Source organism: Melanostigma gelatinosum (assembly GCF_949748355.1).
Source record: "Melanostigma gelatinosum genome assembly, chromosome: 7".
Classification (NCBI taxonomy): domain Eukaryota; kingdom Metazoa; phylum Chordata; class Actinopteri; order Perciformes; family Zoarcidae; genus Melanostigma; species Melanostigma gelatinosum.
In genome coordinates this window covers 12,361,477-12,380,271 of record NC_136640.1, presented here as the reverse complement: position 1 = coordinate 12,380,271, position 18,795 = coordinate 12,361,477, and the positions used below count along the sequence as shown (strand labels likewise).

General features: G+C 45.5%; 1 protein-coding gene across 1 annotated transcript in view; it reads left to right on the top strand.

Moving 5' to 3' along the window:
• Positions 1 to 18,795, top strand: part of rsrc1 (arginine/serine-rich coiled-coil 1) — a 106,041-nt gene that overhangs the window by 81,568 nt on the left and 5,678 nt on the right. Inside the window, exon 7 of the mRNA XM_079271373.1 lies at positions 4,281 to 4,352. Within this exon, the coding sequence (XP_079127499.1) occupies positions 4,281 to 4,352 (72 nt within the window). The remainder of the gene's footprint in view (positions 1 to 4,280; positions 4,353 to 18,795) is intronic.

The following is an 18,795-nucleotide window of genomic DNA, read 5'->3' as shown; positions in this document are numbered from 1 at the left end:
TCTCCAGCTCCCATTATTTCTTCGTGGCACTTGAAGCCTTCTTCATGCCGCGCTGGACCAGCCGAAGCTTCCGGAATATGCGTTTGTGACCATTGAATTGTGTTGGGTTGTGACTTTGCACTCGTCTCACCTGGATGAACTTGTGCTGTCAGCGTAAATGTTCAAACATATGAGCCATGATTTCTTGTTATTCTGATGGCTGCCAACTAACAGATGTAGATGTTTTGACCTCCTCCTGAGTGCATTTCCTTCACAGAGGGACTGTGGCATGGTATCAAGTATTGTTGCTGCAGCAATATATCATTTAGCAGGACTATTTAGCAGTCTTCTGTCTGTTTTGTGTCCGTTGGTGTCTGTCCTCTCTGCCCCGTTGTGTTCTTATGTTTCTTTGTCTCGTCTCAGTGCCCCTACAGGTCCGTCTGCCTGTCTGTCCTTCGACCTGTCTGTACCTTATTTGTTGATTCATCGTCTTACGTGTCTCTCTGTTATTCAGTGTTGGTCGGAGGGACCGGCTGTTGAGCTTCACTGTAAAGTGCCCGGCTGATTGGAAGGGACACTTTTCTAATGGCGCCGCGCTGCCTCTAATATTCTGTTTGTCGTCGGGTGTGAGGCTGATTTATCACGCCTCCTCTCCTGCTGACATTCAGATTCGCTTTGATTGGCGGCTGCACTGGAACGACACCCACCACTACCAGCGCCGCTAACGTCGCTGCGGCTCTCGCTCGCTCCAACGGCGGATATGAATATGCCTGTTACGCCAACACACACACACACACACACACACCCGCTTACATTGAGACACGAAGACGCGCAGAGATATACTCGCTCATAAACTCACACGAATGCTCAGAGACTAAGTGGATAACTGTTGTTTTGACCTCGCACTGCTAGTTTGTAAGTGTGGTATTGAGTTTACTGAAAAACGTGGGCAGGCTGCTGCTCTTCTGTTGTTCTCTCACCTCATGAACTCTATAATATGGTAGCCTTTCTCACTTCTGATACTTACTGTACCCGGCCTAAGGCCCAAGCTGCCACACCACTGTGCTGGAAAACTGCTCCCTCCTTCTTTTTCTCACCCCCTTACCCCTCCCTTCTCCCCCCTCCAATCCCTCCTTAATAACTCTATAACTCACCTCAGCCTTCGATTTAATTGCTTATCTGTGTGTAAACGTATTAACCCACTGCTGTATCTGTTTTGCTGCCGTCCCGGGGGCCCCGACAAGCCTCTCTTACTGCCGTGCCTTACATCCAATGAATAGTCCTTCTCTGAGTGGTAATAGGGAATCAGCATCGTAGCAGCAAGCATTGGCGGCGTGTAAGAGATAAATCAGATTGGGGGTCTTGCTTTGCCAGTTTATTGAATCTAAATTGCGTGCGCGCGTGGCCCCCGCCGGCCCTACATGGCCCATCCATCTCCCGGCTGATAATGGAGCGGGCCCGATTCCACCTGGTGGGAGCATTATTACATTTCCCCTCTAACGAGACCCGGCTAATCCTGCCAACGGAGGAGGACAGAAAGAAGAGAGAGGAGGAGAGAAGAGAATAGGAGAGGAGTAAAGGAGGACGTTGGGGGAGGAGGAGGAGGAGAAGAAACGAGGAAAAGAAGGGAGGAGGAAAAAGAGGAGATTCTGGTAAAGAAGAAAATTGCAAACGTTCTGTCAGCCTGCCTCTCGCTCCCACTCTTCCTCACTTTCTTCCTCTCTGTTGCCGTGCATAAAACATCTTCGAGCGCCATCAGAGCTACATGGCCCCTGGGCCCCTGAGCTGCAATTACACTCGTAATCACAATGCGATTTCAGTGGCGCTCGCCGCCCCTTCCTGCTTGCCATCTCTCCTCTTTCCCTCCGCCCCTGCAGCCAAGACTGAACGAAGTGTAAATGAAGTGAAAGGCCTCTCCTCTCCCCAACACCCGGGCGTTTATTACCCGCTTTAATAAAAGTCCATCACAGAATTATCCGACAATGAACTGGAGCCACTAAGTTGCCACGAAATATACTTCCAATAAGCGGCCTCTTCGCACAGATATGCCTTTATTTCTAGATGGGCAGAGCTGTGAGGCTTAATTTTTTTTTTTACATGCAACTGTAATGTTAACAGGCTATTCATGATCGTGTAGCAAAGTGTGTTGCTGTAATGTATTGTTCTGTAGTTTTAAAGCAGAGCTCTTTATTGATGTAATTAAATCGTATCCCTGGCTCAGTGCTCAGGCCTACTTTCATTGTTTTGAGGGGGCAGGAACCCCGTGAGGCAGCGCACTGATGAGAGATGGATAAACAGTTTGATTTGCTGCTATTGCCCTCAGGCACAGTGTACTAGAGAGATGAGCAAGAGAAGGAAGAGAAAGCATAAAAAAAAATGGGGATGGGTGGGAGAGGGCAAAACAGAAGAGAGAGCGAGAGGATGAGAGAACCTGTTGGGGGAGGGATGGAGCAATAGAGGTGGAGGATAAACATGCAAACAAAAAAAAAGGCGACGAATCATTCCTGTTGTTTGTGTGCATGGCAGGTGAGGGTTTTACTCTTTATTCTGCTAGTCTTTTTGTTTGTTCCCCTTGCTGTCAGTTCTTCCTTTTTCCTACATGGCCCCCATCTCTCTGCCTTTCCCTTTTCTCCCTCCTCTTTCTCCCCCGTCTCCCTCCCTGCTCCATTGCACCACCAGTAACGCTCCGTCTCCTACCTGCCTCTCGGTAGCCCCCAGCAAAGAGGGAACTGGAGATCACAGAGAGGAGTTCACACACACACACACACACACACACACACACACACACACACACACAGGTGTACGCACAAACATCCACATCTGTGCATACAAACAAGAAAAGTCATGAATGTAGTTGCAAAGAGACGCAGGGATGGTGCAGCCTGTAGTTTAGTTTTGGGTACATACACACAAACTTACTACATTATGATTGTGTTAACTAAGAGAGACTGATTGATTTGTGCTTATTTGGTTAGGCATGCTCCCACACACACACACACACACACACACACACAGCTGAGGGAGGCAGAGGAAGGTTCAGCCATCCATGTAGAGTCATTGTTAGTAAAGACGCGGAACCTCCAGACTTAACCAGCCGTAACAGCAGTGTGACGGTTCTTTGTCTACGCCAATTACTGAACAAAAACAGCAGAGCAGTCACAGAGAGACGAGCACAACCCATGGCCTCCTGCATCTAAACACACACACACACACAGAAACACACACAGAGATGATGTATGTGTTTTATTTTCATGTAACATATTCGCTTGCAGTGAAAAGTCTAACACACAATCAGACACAGAGTGTACACACAACACACATGCAGTCATCTCAAGTGGTGCAATAAAGCACATTGGGACACCCACAGCTGTGCCCTAACACAAACATTCTGTAAGCGCTCACACTTACACCCACTCTTATATCGTATTAACTTCCCCAAAACAGTGCAGTGTTCTCATTCTCTTCCTCCCCCTTCTTCTCGCTCTCTTCTTCTGTCTGTTTTTTTTTTTTTCTCTCTCCCAAAGTTTAAACTCATTAAGTGTAATGATATTGGAGACTCAATTTTACATAGCTCACTCATCAACCAAGTGAGATAGCAATAAAGGCGAATGGCTCCGCCGAGGCCTTAACGCTGCAAAATAAATGATGCGCCGCAACGGAAATGTAATTAATTTAGAGGCAGTATTGATAGTCCTGCCATACACGGCATTATATTTTTTAATGTGGCTTAACATCTTGATTATTCAGGGGGAAAGGCGGAGGAAAAGGGAGCCGAGACAACACGGCTCACGATGAGAGATGCTTAAAATGCCCTGACGAGTGTTTACTCCCGCAGCCTCACTTTCTCTTAAGCTTTTCATTATGCCGAGACGATAAACACCTCTCAGGAAGACTCGCTGACTTTTACAGGGGTATGAAGGGAAAGCAGAGAAGGATGCTGTCTGGTAGGGAGAGGAGGGGAAGGCATGATTCATATTTTTGCTGATTTGTACGTTTACTGTTGATCCAATGATTCTCTGGTGTGATCAAAGCGCAGTATCTCCCACAGAAATAGCATTTGAGCCAACAAAAATATGTGTGTTTTTAAATGGGAACATCCAATTGAAATATATAATTTTTATTTATTCGTTTTTTATTTTATTTTCAGTACAGATATATAATCATGTATCATAATTAATAATGCATTCCTTAATAGCTCAATACATCTATCCCTAACTGTTTTCCATAATAAAACTGTTGCGATGTTCCTGAAGTTCTGCTGTGCTCCTGACGCTCCTAACGCCGCTGTCTTTCTTTTTCAGCCAAGACGGACGAGGTGCTGAAGGCCAAAGTAGCAAAGCGGGAGGAGGAGGCCCGCAAGAAACTAGAGGAACGTGAGTTACTGTATATATGTACAAAAAAAGTTTTCTTCGGCGACAAAACATCCGTTGCAAAACGTCTGTCTTAAAATAAACTGGAGCATGGTTGAAACAAAAAGCTTGTTATGTGCAATAATCCACTTCTATATAGCTCCCATGCCATGATTGTCAACGTGAGTGCAACCCTCACTGTGCTCCTGCTTCTTGTGTCCGGTAGTGCAGCTTTTCTGTGTAGCCCTCTCTGCAATGAACAGACTTAAACACATCGAATATGTTTACATTAACAGATGAGCGTACATGCGCCCTTGTCCTGTAAACGAGAAATCTTCCCTCGCAGTTCATTTGTACTTTGCAAAACATGAACTTAGAGACGCTGATTACGCTCCTTATTTTTTTATTAAGACAGCTGTAATCTACATAAAGATGCATAGGCGGACATGTGCTTAGCTTTGCAGGCAGTACATTTATCCTGCCAACATAGAACATGCGCACACACACACACACACACACAAAGATGATCTCAACGCACATCCTATGTACATTCATGCAGTTATTTTCAGTGGGTATGCTGGCAGTAATCAAAGTCTTTGGATGGAATCATGACCCTGATCCCTGCTCTGACCGGAGTATGACATAAATGAGCAGATCAGATGTGCTGTTATTAACTACACTGTGTGTGTGTGTGTGTATTATAATTTGTTCTCGTGTGGGTGTTTTTATATATCTCTCTCCAGTCTTTTTGTGTATTTGTGTGTGTGTGTGTGTGCATGGAGCAGTGTGATCTTTAAGGTCAGCTGACCTTTTAACCAAATGAAAGTCCAGCCATTAGAAACTAATTAGCCCGGCACTCTTGCTTTGGTCCCCCTGTTCTGGGAAGAATTTATTCCCTCCTTCTATCTATATCGCCCTGTTTTTTTTGTTTGTTTTCAGCCTCTCCACCATTCTCACAGCCCTGTCTGTCTGTGTTCTCCTCCTACATTCTGTCAAACATCCGATCTCTTTTTTCCCCTCACCACCATTCGTCCTCATCAACAATTTCCACATCTTCCCTGCCCTCGTCTGTGTCTTTTCTTACTCCTTCCCTTTCTCCCGCTTCTCTCCGCTCTGAGTGGAAACCATTGCCAAAGTGGTGACTTCAGTGCCTCGCTCGTGGCAACAGAGCAAGTCTCCCAATCAGACAGCTTTCTTAAGCTAAGTTCACACTGCACTCTTGCCTCTCTTTTTTTGGTTTCAGCACAGCTCTTTTGCTCAAAGCTCCCCTCACTCCAACTGTTCGTTCTGCATGAAATAAGGTGTTGCGGTGCTTGATTGTGTGGTGGAGCGGTGCAATGCAGCATGCTGTGCGGGCGCCGCCTTCGAGGACGGATCATCTTATTCCTTACCCCGCACGGAGACGCATGAAGTGAGATCAGAGCGGCGCTGCAGAGCTGCCCCCGACGACTTGCCCTCGCCTTGGTAGTCAGAGATGCCAGTGGCACGGTCACAAACGCACCACATCCACACACACGTAGACACAAGCAGAGTGAGCTAGCTCCATCCTCTTTTGCCCTTCCTCCCAGCACAACTGAAATGGAGGAGGAGGGCCACTGCTGCTGCTAAACAGCAGATCACCAGGGGTCTCCTTATTCCCCGCAGGGCCTCTTGGAGGTCAACACAACTAGAAAGTTTATACCGCTAAGTCAACTGAAATGAGAAAAAGGCTTTGAAGGGAATGGAGGGGAGAAGTGAAGAACACTACCACCTACACTCCTCCTTCATAAATAGATTCACGTCCTTGACTGGCAAGGCGTTTGAGTTAGTTTATCCCTAATCCAACCACCGAGATCTGATTCATGTGAATGCTATGATATGCAATCTATTATTGTAGCGAACTGTGGCTGCGTACTGCAGAGCCCTGCGAGAATAGTGGGGGTTTTATCAGCAGGGTGTACTGAGAGAGAGAGAGAGAGAGAGAGAGAACGGAGAGGATCAATAACTGACCCTGTGGTCATCAGTTAACAAAGTAGTTTCCACTTAAAAAGAGTGTTTGGCTCCCTGGTTAAGGGCAGCCAGATGATGCTAGTGGTTGAAAAAGGAAACAAGTGATATGAAAGGGTGTGAGAATGAGAGGGGAGGATGGTGCCTTTGTTAGTAGCATGCCTTGTTTAGGCTATTAAAGCTGAGAGATGTTGTTTGTGTGCCCAGGAGGCTTTTAGCTAACATAGTGTGGCCAGCTATAATAAGATGGACTGACTGCCAGTGTAACACAGCCTGTTCATGTGGACTCTACTGACTCCTGGCACTTAACTGAAGGCAACATATAACCAGAGGTAGTGTGTGTGTGTGTGTGTGTGTGTGTGTGTGTGTGTGTGTGTGTGTGTGTGTGTGTGTGTGTGTGTGTGTGTGTGTGTGTGTGTGTGTGTGTGTGTGTGTGTGTGTGTGTGTGTGTGTGTGTGTGTGTGTGTGTGTGTGTGTGGTGCTACATGTGGTAAGTAAGTAGTGGGGCTGGATGTAAACCAAACATATCAAATTACTGACTGAAATGTTGGCCTCCATTCCCTTGTGGGCGCTGTTACCTGTGCATCAGGAGAACCTGCTTTGAGTTTCATTGCTGTCACATCCACGTAGTGCTCAATTCAAATCCTCACATTTACAGTGATGCTGGTGCCAGTGAATGTTTGGCTTTGTTACGTGAACAAAAGACTAAAATGATAATCATTGATTATCATAGTTGCTGCTCCAGCCCAACTGGGAACGACAACGTGTGATGGCCAGAAATTAAGAGAGAGAATTTAAAATGTGATGAGAAAGAGATCTGTCTCCATTACACCCTCCTCGCTGACATTGAACCAATAAACAGAGTCAGGGGGTCAGGGGTCGGGTTTATGAAGATCTCGTGTTAATTCATTCTGCTTTTCTTGAAATGTATTTTCTATTGTCCATCAGAGTTAAAGACAAAGGCAACGCCTCAACCAGTTGACGTGAAAATTGGTGTCAAATGCTTGATAACCCGAGTTCATTCCCTCACACTCGATGTGTCGTTGGCGAGCCACTGACAGAAACATCTTTTCATTTGTGCTGCCAAATTATTATGTAGATACGGATTGGACACTTTGCCTACAGCCTGCAGACGGTATTTTAGACCTTTTGCTGCACTTCCCCCATTACCTCAAACCACCACCAGATTGGAAGATCATATATTTTAATGAGACGTATAATAGCTCTTTAACCCATATCATTAGGGGGGATATATACCTACCGTGTGCTCTTTTGGCAGTTAAACGAAAGGACTGTTTCCCTAATTACGCGGTGTGTAGGACAGGTCACAGGTTGGGTGTGTACCTGTCCGTGTATGTGTCTGTGTTCAGGAATTATATGACCATTAAATATTCAGCCGCAGATTCCCCTCCCCTCACTTCCTCGACCTAGCATCCATTAACGCCTCATCGCCGTTTAACTAGCTCTGTTGTCAATCACCACAGGGCCTCGGCCGAAACAGAAAATGTCTGGATTGGGTTTCTTGCCTTCTTGTTCAACATTTGGAAAAAGGAGAGGATACGCATCCTTACCGACTGTCGGATGACTCCGTTAAATCAATACAAATGAAACCGTCATTTGTTTGAAATTATACTTCTCTTGTTGGGAGCGATTACACGCTCCACTAAACAATTTTGTCAGTCAGCTAAAATTGAAAAGTGTCTGCATATACCGTTGTGTGTGTGTGTGTGCGTCCATAATAAACGATGTGATCCCTTTTCTAATTGAAAATAATAACTAATCCGCGGATAACAAGCTCTTGTATTTTCCAAAGCCATATCCCTTCAGTTCTGGCCTATCTCGGTTGTAATAAAAGACAGGAAATGAGAGGCAAGTGAGAGTAGTGGCTTGGACATTGACGCTTAATGTAATCTGCCTTGAAATCAAATTATTTGACCTGGAAAGCCTAACAATACAAAACTCCTGCCGGGCTGCTGTTAAATATTTAGCACGTGCCTGTCATGAATACAAATGGTGCGCAAATTAGAATCTACAGGCGCGTGACCCCCATATCACACCCCGGGAGCACAGGGGGGCTGGCTCTGCTTTAAATGTTTTAATTACCGGGGCCATGGCGTGGCGTGCCACGCTACCTCGCCGAGCGCCATCGCCGCTGCTCCGGCTGCCACTTGAAGGACAAGCGCTGAAATTCATCCGCTGGTAAACACGAATGATCTGGTGTCCGTGATCTCATCACATTAACTAAAACATGAGGATTTAATAAGGAGAGTGTCTGAATTATACTAAGCTATAATTATAGTTCCCAGCATCCTCTCTCAGGGCAGAGCATGCTACTTTTTTTTTTTTTTTTAAAGCTGTATTCTTTTCACCGTGCTATATGATCTACCCTCCGGGCTCCAGGGAGGCACCGTATTGCTCTTGTGCACTCTGCGCTGAAGAAAGATCTGTCTCAGTGATTTTGATGTAAGAAAATCTGGTTTGTATTGATTTGGTATTGATTAGCGGAGTTAGCCTCATCTCCTGTCGTTACTTCAGATAAATGGCCTTATTTGTTGTGTTATTATGTTCAACACAATCATGCCAGGAACAGTCAGAGGAATATTGAACCGACACTTCATTGGCTTTATTGTTTCTATTTGTTCCAGGAATTAAAGGATGTTTTCTGCTCGTATAGCTCTGCAGAGAAAGTGTAAAAGAGAGCACATTGACAATCAATTACACCTTCACTTTAAAGGTCCGTTTCAAACGCAGTCTTACAGAAGAACGTTCCACACTTATTTCTGATTTTTGTCCTGCCTAAATAATGATTGATTTAGAGATGAATAGTGCCATACATTTGGTCTAGCCATCTCCTCTCTTTTTTATTTTCTCCTCTCTCCTCCCAATTCATTCAGGTTTGTGGTTCCCCCCACGTTGAAATGATTAGTTATGCAAGGCTTGTAAGCACTGAATCAGAGTTATGGTCCCTGGGGAAATAAATTTGGCAGAAAATCAGTGTGAGAAGATTTAATTATCACGAGGAGACCTTTTTTCCTTGCCGTGGCCCACTGAAGCCCAAACTCCTCTCTCTCCCTCCCTCTCCCCCCTCTCTCTCCCTCCCTCTCCCCCCTCTCTCTCCCTCTCTCCCTCTTTGGTGCTATGCTCAGCTCCACACGCTGCAGCCAAAAAAACCCTGGCGTGCAGTATGGACCCAGCCTTCTCCTTGCCTTCCTTCTCCTCCCAATTTGTTTCATTGCGCAGTGATAAGCCAAGCAATTACTGCTTTATTGATTTTTCATCACTGCAGATTTAAAGTTGATTTCCCCCCCACCTCTCGCTTCCCCTTTCCTCCCCTCGGAGATGGCTCGGCAAGGTGATTAGGTGACCTCCTGTCCTGAGCGCTGCTGGTCCTGTGAACGAGTGGAGGCGCATGCCGAATTCCCCTAACCCCCACGTGACCCTTTGTTGTCCCGGGGTAATGGGATGCTGATGCTGCCCCGGTGTGGCTGTCACTTCAGCCGCAATGGAGCCTATGGCATAATCATTTCTATACGGATATCTACGGAACGACATGTTTGACCCGATAGCAGCCGAGCTATCGCTGCCGTAGCCGAGATTACGCAGAGATTGACCAGGCAAGCTTCCAACCTGTGTTCATTCAGGTCAAGTGGACAGATGAGTGACAGCCACCTCTTACCCTCCGTGATTGGTAATCGTTCCGTGGGTCACCCTAATCAATTAACCTGCTACCAGTAGACCTGGTGTTCAGCAACCTCGCTTGAGTCACCGGGGTGATTTATTTTCGAGATTTCCCGTCCATCCTATTTAGGTTAAGGACAGTGTCAAGCAAACTGGTTTTAAATTACATGTTGAATGTGCAAATTTGTCTTGATTCAATTATTGTTAAGAAACTAAAAAAAAAGTGTTTTGCATGTGCAACACGTATTTTTGTGCAATTAATAGTTAAAATGGAATTTTACGGAATTTTACTTAAAATTGTACTAAAAAAATCCAGAAAATGTTTCACACAGTAAATGTAGCTGAATAATCAGTGTGATGGTTTAGTAACTCTGCTTTACCTTTAACAGATTAAAGGTAGAGTAGTGGTTTACCGCTCTAACCGAAAACATTACCAGTATGTGAATGTGACCGACACACACACACACACACTCGCGTATGTCTGGACATGATCATACACAGCAGAAGTGTACTTGGTGCAGTCTAACAGGGTGGTCAGACTGCTGTGATTAGACACACCCGCAGACTGTTGCAGGTCAAAGTGCTGGCATCATGGGTGGCTCTGGCCATGTGGTAGCCCCCACAAGGATTGTCATTAGACATCAGAGGTCAGTCTGATCGTGTGTGTGTGTGTGTGTGTTGGGGGGCAGTGATATGTTTTTGTGTGCCTTTTTTTTTAATGCGGTGTGTGTGACAAGTGTGTTGTTGGAATGCTTGAAATGAGGTTGTATGAGAGTCCCCTGTGTGTGTGTGTGTGTGTGTGTGTGTGTGCGCGTGCGTGCGTGCGCGTGTTTTGGAGGCTTTGGCAAAACACTGTGATGGAGGTTTTGCACTACTTTTTACTCTACTTTGTAAAAGAAAGGGTACATGTTCACACATGTAAATAAGATTATTACTCAGCATACAACCAGCCAATATTTCAGAGTGTTGTTTGAAAAGAGTAGCAGAAAATACATTCCAATATAAGCATAGCTTAGCAAGCATAACTATTTAAAATTCACACATGTACTGTACATGTGTTCAAACACTGCTGGTCATTGGTCAGTTCCCTTATTGCCTCTGTTCACATGGGAACCGGATTTACATCTATCTGCGTACATCCTTGAAAAACTGGGTATTCATCACCAGCTCAAACTGCCAGCGTTGAGTTTTCTGAGTGAGTGCCTCGGCATAATTTGTGTTGTTCTTGATTCAAACCTCTGTTTAGTAATCCTGTTATACAGCCCGCTATGTGCCTGCCACTGATTGGGGAGTATTGTCACAAAGCCCGATCACAATCGCATGATGTCCATGGATGTTTGTAGAAAATATGGTGTCATATTGTTTTTTAACTCATTCAGGAACGTGCGTGTGACATCAGCGCAGGTCCAGTGAGCCCAGACTGGAGAAAGAGGAGAATTTTTGAGGGAAGTTGGCGACGTTTGTTGTTTTAAGTGTGCAATAGGGTGGCAGTGAGTGTTGGGGTCCCTGCATGGCGTGGTACGCTATTTTATTCGTGTGCCCACACATAATCAGGGTGCAGTGAGATACCCCCCCCCCCCCCCCCCTGCCTTTCTCTCACACCAGTGCAGCTGACAGAAATCAAACAGACCAGGACTCACTGGACATTATAGTCACACAGCTACTCGTGCATTTCTCTCCTGTAATTTAGGCCATGAGGGATGATTTTTATTTACATGCAAATGATGATGTCACTCTTATTTTGTTATTTTTGCACGATTCCCTCCAGAACAGGCCGAATGCGACAGAAGAAAAAAGGAGTGTAATGTATTACGCAGTGCCAAGGTTATTAGTCGACGTACAACTGAGGTCAGAAGAAGAGGGGGGGGGGGCATTTGCCTAATTAATTACTACTCAGACACACATACACTCAACACTGCCATGACCTTTACTAATATAGTTTGTAGCGGACCACACAAACAGGACACGCTCTGTCCCTCTTCGTCCCTCACCAACGCACTCTCTCACACACACACACACACACACACACACACACACACACACACACACACACACACACACACACACACACACACTCACACACACTGTCAGCAGCTAGCAGAGTGAAAGGGAGAATCAATTACAACCCGACTTATGGGAACGAGTCGGTTGCTTGATGGCTCCACGTCAAGAAGACTGTAGGTCACCGGGTGTGTGTGTGTTCGTGCCTGTTTGTGTGTTGACGTTCACGTATTAGCGTATATGTGAAAATCGAGCGTGTTTCCTGGATTCAGATTACATCATTTTCATTTTAAAGGCCGTGCTCCAATTAAGTAATTAGCTGCGCGGTGTTTCTAGAGTTGTTCATAAAAGAGCTGCTGACCAGCCCGCGATCAGAAAAATGGAGACCGCTGCACTTTTTCCCCGTACGCACACACACACACGCCTGGTTTAACATCAAGTTAATGCAGTCAAATGCTTGTTATTTCTGGTAAAGGGCAGTGAAGGACTCTGTATTCTAATCACGCTAAAACAGCACTGCACTTAATAAAGAGCTCCTCGAGTCTCACAGACAGACGCGCTGTTATTGTACTGTACGGTTGGGAGGGGGAGAGATGAGTTTCAGGTACTTGTTCCTTCATCTATGTTCTGTTGTGTGTTTTTTTTCTCCACTTCTCCGTTTTCTTTTAAAGCCTCAACTATTTCACAGTAAATGGAAGCTGTCCTTCGGTATTCGCTGTGTGGAAAGTGTTTAATAAACCAGCTAAAACTATCACTGGGACCTTGAGGTACGTGGCTCTTGCGGCATGCTGACACCATCTTAAATATGAGTCCTGAAATAACATCAACAAAAGCAGAACTTTGTACTCCGTAAAGGATTTGATAGAATTTATGGAAACTAAATTGAATACAAAATGCTAAGAATGCCACCAGTCCCCCTTTGGAGCCCGTCGACGGCGAAAGTGGCCGTGATCTTGAAGATCTCACCACTCAGCCTGTGAAAGCTTCACTATTTAATGAGATTCTGTGATGCTGCCCAGACACAGGACATCGGCGAACACTCATAACGCTCTTTCTCCCCCTCACACACACACACACACACACACACACACAGAGAGAGCGAGGGAAACACACCCACCTGGTTTTGGTTAGCCCACTATGTTTGCAGTTTTGCGCCGTGCAGTCAGGTCAGCAGGAGCAGTCAGGTCTTAGCTAGGATTTCAGATAAATAGCTGACTTGTATGCAGTAGATATACAGTGGATGCTTTTAAGCTTTGTTTGTACTCGTTTTCCCGAAAGGTAGACGCTTGTTTTTGGCAATGAATGTATTACTCATGCCCATGATAGTGACAGGTATAATGTCAACAAGGCGACAATAAACATGTCATCCTTGATCAATGGTAAATTCTCCCGCTGAGCCAATTACGAGTAAATACTGTATGCTACTTTTTGATTTAGCTGTAATAAAAACTCTGTGTTTGAAAGCACTAATGTTGCATGATTTGTACCATTTTCCTCCAAAATGTGTCTCATCAAAGTTGAAAAGGTTATGACTGAGGATTGCGTGAGACTTAAATGAACAAACAAACACTGAAGCAAATCTTTCAATGAGTAAGTGCATTTTTGATGGCAGAATCGAGCAGTAACACGCATCATGGTTTCTTATAAATACAGTCTCAGCCGTCGTATATTGTGCACGATAGATCGAGGTATGGAAGGATAGACCGGTGCCAAGCTATTGTTCCTCCCTATGATTTCATAATGGACGCCGACAGAAGGAGTCGAAACACATGCAGTTAATTGTAGTAGCGGGGTTTGTTAGCACAGATGGGGAGAATATACTGTACAGTAGTTAAACTGGGGTCAGCCGAGGAGAGGAAGTTGAGAGGATAGATGAGTAGAAAGGGGTTGAATGACAGGAGAGAGGGGAGGGGGGAGGGAGGGGGGGATAAGTAAAGATGTGGAAGAAGATAGTCGAGCACAGCGCGTGGCTGCCATGTCATCCTGTCATTAGCAGGTTGTTTGGGTCTTTAATTCATCATTCAGACCTTTATTGACTGGAGAGTGGGAGATCACTATCAGTAGGAGACACGAGAAGAGAGAGCGCGCGTGTGTGTGTGACACTCAGTCACCAGCTGCTCTTCATTTCCTGATGCCAAATAGATATCGCATGAGATACAACAAAAACATATCACATGCCTCTATCTGCGAAGTTCAACAAATGCTCGAGGCTGCAGCATCCAAAGAATGTGATCAACTATGGATGTATGCACACGTTTTCAGAGAACTTACAGACCTGACTATCAATTTAGGAGGTTAAAGGGAGACAACTGAGCGTTAGTGATGTGTGTGACAGGCCCCTGATGGCAGTGACGGGACGGCAAACTCCACAGAGACCAGTTGACACTATGATAACAAGGTGACCACCGCAGGGGGATCGCTCGGCCCACATGTGTTTGTGGTTGAAGGTGCATTGTTGAGGAGACACGGGTTATGGAGACATGTGGCTGTTTTGGAGGCGGGGAGAGGAGGGGGGGGGGTGGAGGTAATATATGAGTGACGTGTGCGTATTATGTGCCCGTGTGGTCTCGTGGGAACGCGCATTAGACTTAGCCACCTGCTCGGTCATTGGACATCTCCCCGCTCGCGCACGCACTTACAAACACATACATACAGATACGCACGCTCCTTGGGGACGCACCCGGGACATCTGGCTCAGCCTGTCAGAATTTCCCTTCATTTGGTGTGACCCGGTGACCCCGGCAGCCACAGGCGTCAGACAGGCATCAGCGTCACATCTTGTCATTGTTGCAAACGACACCATTGGAAAAGCCACAGACCCGTGCAGAGGAGTGTGGTTTGGCTGTTCTTGACGTTCGGATTGTTTTGATGGTTCAGGTGTTTCTCCTACTCCTACCTCCGGGGTTGCTGATCTGTATTTATCTGCTCCCATTATCCACATCTCCTCTCATTATCCACATCTCCTCTCTTTATATCTTTGAATGCATCTCTCTCTCTCTGTCTCTCTTTTCTTTTCTGTCTCACTCACTCATTGAGGTCTCATTTTGCGATGCCTAAAGCTGCAGGGTATTAGCTATGCAAATATTGACGTGCAGCTTTGGCCTGCTAGCTATCAATTGAAATCAGCAAATCAATGGGACTAATAGCTGCTCATTTGCCACTTGATGCATTTCCAGGGCTAACATCAGAACCTGTCAGTGGCCCCGAATCAATACAGTCTAAAAGTATTACCTAACCAAGGCCCACAACAGACACCTTTTTAATAACGCCAGTTGGCCGCCTGGCTTTCTGTGTGGAAGTAGAGGTCTGACTCGATGGCTCTGGGCCTAAGTAAGACAAGCTTAAACTTCTATGTCCTATCAACTAAATATCTCATTAGCAGCAACATTGGTAGACTCCAAGCAGACGCATTAGGTTTCTTTATTTATTTGTTTTAATGACAGCGTAATGGAAATCCGCATCTGCGAGACAAAACGTCTCACAGAGAGTCATTTGGTGGTGATAATGAAATCCCCATCAGTCGGATTTTAATAAGTAACCTATTGTTTCATTTCTTTTTTTTTTGTTGTTGTTGCTCAGTCCAATTCACAGGCATGCTTTGGAGCAGCCTGTTGTTTGGGCCTGGAGAATCGTATGGTAAAGACTTTGATGCAGCCAGGATGCTGCTGCTGAGAACAGGGCCAGACCGGAGCCCCTCTATCGCCCCTAGCACGCAGCCCTGCTAAGCTTAACTCAGCTGTTTGATGCCAAGCTCTGCGAGTGTGTGCCTGCATGCGTGTGTGTGTGTGTGTGTGTGTGTGTGTTTACCCAGCTCAGGGGTTACATAAACAAGAGCAGCTAGCCTACAGGTAAGACGCACAGGAGACCAGCCAAGAGAGAGAAAGAGAGTGAGATGGAGCGCCAGTCTCTTACCTTGGCATTCCCCCGGTGTTGTCGCCATTGCTGGAGCTGGATATTCACTAATGAAGGGCGAGCTGGAAAATGACTATAGGAGATAGTAAACAAAGTTACCGCGCACACACACAGACACGTCGAATACACTCATACACGCGTGAGTGTGTTAATATAGTTAACTCGGTGGAGGCAAGCGTGCATGTGTTTGTGTGCATCCCTGATGTATCTGGGGCTGCTGTAAAGAGATGGGGAGAATGTGGGCGGATGGGGGATTGGAGGCGGAGGCTGGCAGCGGGGCAGTTGGCCGCTGGTGCAGAGAGAGAAAGAGCGGGGAAGGGGATTGGAGGGGTGGGGTGGGGGGGGGGGGTACAGCGGAGATAAATCATTAGAGAGCAGGTTATTGGAAATGCAGGGAGATAAAAGAGTGAAGAAACCAGTAATTGCCTTAAAGATCAGACTACAAAGCATTACTTTGGATTTTACAAGGCCAGCCAGCAACAAAAGAGCAGTAATTTATGAGCTCAGTGTAAAAGAATAGCATAATTACATTAAAAATTAATGCTAATGAGGGCTAAAATGGGGAAGGTGGTTATTATGAAAGTTTGTATTCATCTTCCCTGGGTTGAATGATGGCTAGTGGTTTGATTAATGGCTTAATTTCTATCAATTAGCAGGCAAAAAATCTCCACTGAGACGGGCCTAAATTGAGCATTGAATTACACATCTTTACCGCGGTGCAGGGAGAGAGGTGGGGCAGCGGAGGGGAGGGCACATTAGTGAAACCTGGGAAACCAAGAGATGTTGCGGTGTGTGAGCGTGTGTGTGTGAGCGTGTGTGTGTGTGTGTGAGAGCGTGTGTGAGCGTGTGTGCGTGTGTGAGCGTGTGTGTGTGTGTGTGTGTGTGAGCGTGTGTGGACATCTGACAGCCGGGCATGGATTACAAAGTTAGATGAATGTTTAGCCTCGTGTATTTTAAGAACTGGAGTTCATGTCATTGTTGGTTTGCACTACCCTGTGTGTCGGTGATGAGATTCTCAGTGAAACACATTGAGAAGGCAATTAGAAATATATACAAAAATTACATTTATAACAAAAACTTTGGGAATTTTAATCTCTTTCTTTGACAAATTGAATAGCAATATATTCTTTGATTAAACTGGCTGAATTAAAATGGTAGTCACCATTTTTCTGACACAACCTGTCACAAATATATTTATTGCGCTCACCATGCTGAAGTCACACTACCCGTCATAAATAATCATTTTTAATAAATTCATGAAATGCCATATAATTACAAAACACCGGCAAATATTTGCCACAATTTGCATGACCTCAATAAAACAAGCGGTTACTTCTTCTCCTTCTTATTTATTTTTTCTCCACACAACAACAAGTGCTGCGGTAATTTAGCTGGCACGCTAGTGCACTCAATTACTGGAATTAATCAGCAGCAGCAATATATTCAGCTCGGCTGCTCTTGATTGACAAACTGTAGACCAAAGTCAAGTTTACAAAGACGACGCTGCGTAGCCGAAGGCTTCGGTCTGCTGCATGGACATGTGTTGATGAACAGCTCCCTCTTCTGGCGGGGAAGTGCATCTGCTGCGTAACGCCTCTCGTCTTCGAGGCTGAAGGAGACGAGCTGAAATCTGTTTTCATTGGCTGGTTTGATTTTCTCTCCTCGTCCTCTGGTCTCAATCAATGAAGTGGACAAACAGCTATTTAGAGAGAACAATAGTCTATTGATTGCGAGCCACTCATCAGCACTGCTGTCTGTCCAACTAATTTCAGTAATGAGACGGCAAGTGAGTTTTCTGACTGCCTCTTTTATTTACGCACACACACACACACACACACGTGAACATGCAAGGCTATGCAATATACATGTTAACATACATTGCTCAGTCGCGACCCATGATTCTCATCTGCAGATTCAAAACTAAGTGTATTGATTGAGTTTGATCCCATTTCCTGGTTCGCAGTAATGGTTGTAGTCCATTTCAGAGAGCTAATAACCTCGTTTAAAGCGGTACATACTTAACATTTAATTGTGTCTGTTTTGTGTCAGTTTTCTCTCTCTCAGCTTTCACTTCATCCTCCTCTCAGCACTGACACAGATGCGTTCCTAATGCAGTGACAATTGAGTTGGTCTGTTAAATTAATTTGCCGGATAATGTGTCAACATTAAATATCAACTTTGACCTCTCCGAGCTGCGGAGTGCGCTCGCCCAGCTCGGCTATTGATTTTTGTCTGCCTCTAAGCTCGCTGGGCCCGCACTCAAAGTCCATTATTTTAGATTTTCTCATGAAATACATATCTTTTCCCTCTGACATCTGACAAACAGCATATGGAAGTCATTTTATCGACCAATAATGTGTTTGTCAAAAAGTCTGAGGTCTTAATGGATTCCTGCAGTGCACACGGACATCCCAGCAACAGACGGGCCTGCCATGGAGATGCTTGCAGATGTGTGTGTGTGTGTGTGTGTGTGTGTGTGTGTGTGTGTGTGTGTGTGTGTGTGTGTGTGTGTGTGTGTGTGTAGTTGTTCATGTAGGGCGTTCATGCTCAAAGGACAGCAGAGAATGGGTAATTGAAAAAGTGAATTAAATTGTGCTGAATTAATTGTCGGGCAGTCACGGGCGTTTCAGCTTTCATTCCAGCCTCATGCAGCCGTGTGCAGTGAGCGGCGGTGATAGTGGGTGTGAAGGACAGGCCACAGTCTGCAGGAGGATATTGGGCCAGTGTTCAGACTTCATCTAGCAGCCCAGTCAAGGTAGTGACTATTTTTGGAGCCGCTGTGCAATGCGTCTCTGCTCGCGTCTTCGCAGCACAGGATGACAAGCTGATAATCTGTCATATGGGATGGCTTAATTCCACTTGTCACTCAGTTATCCAATTCTGCAGTGCA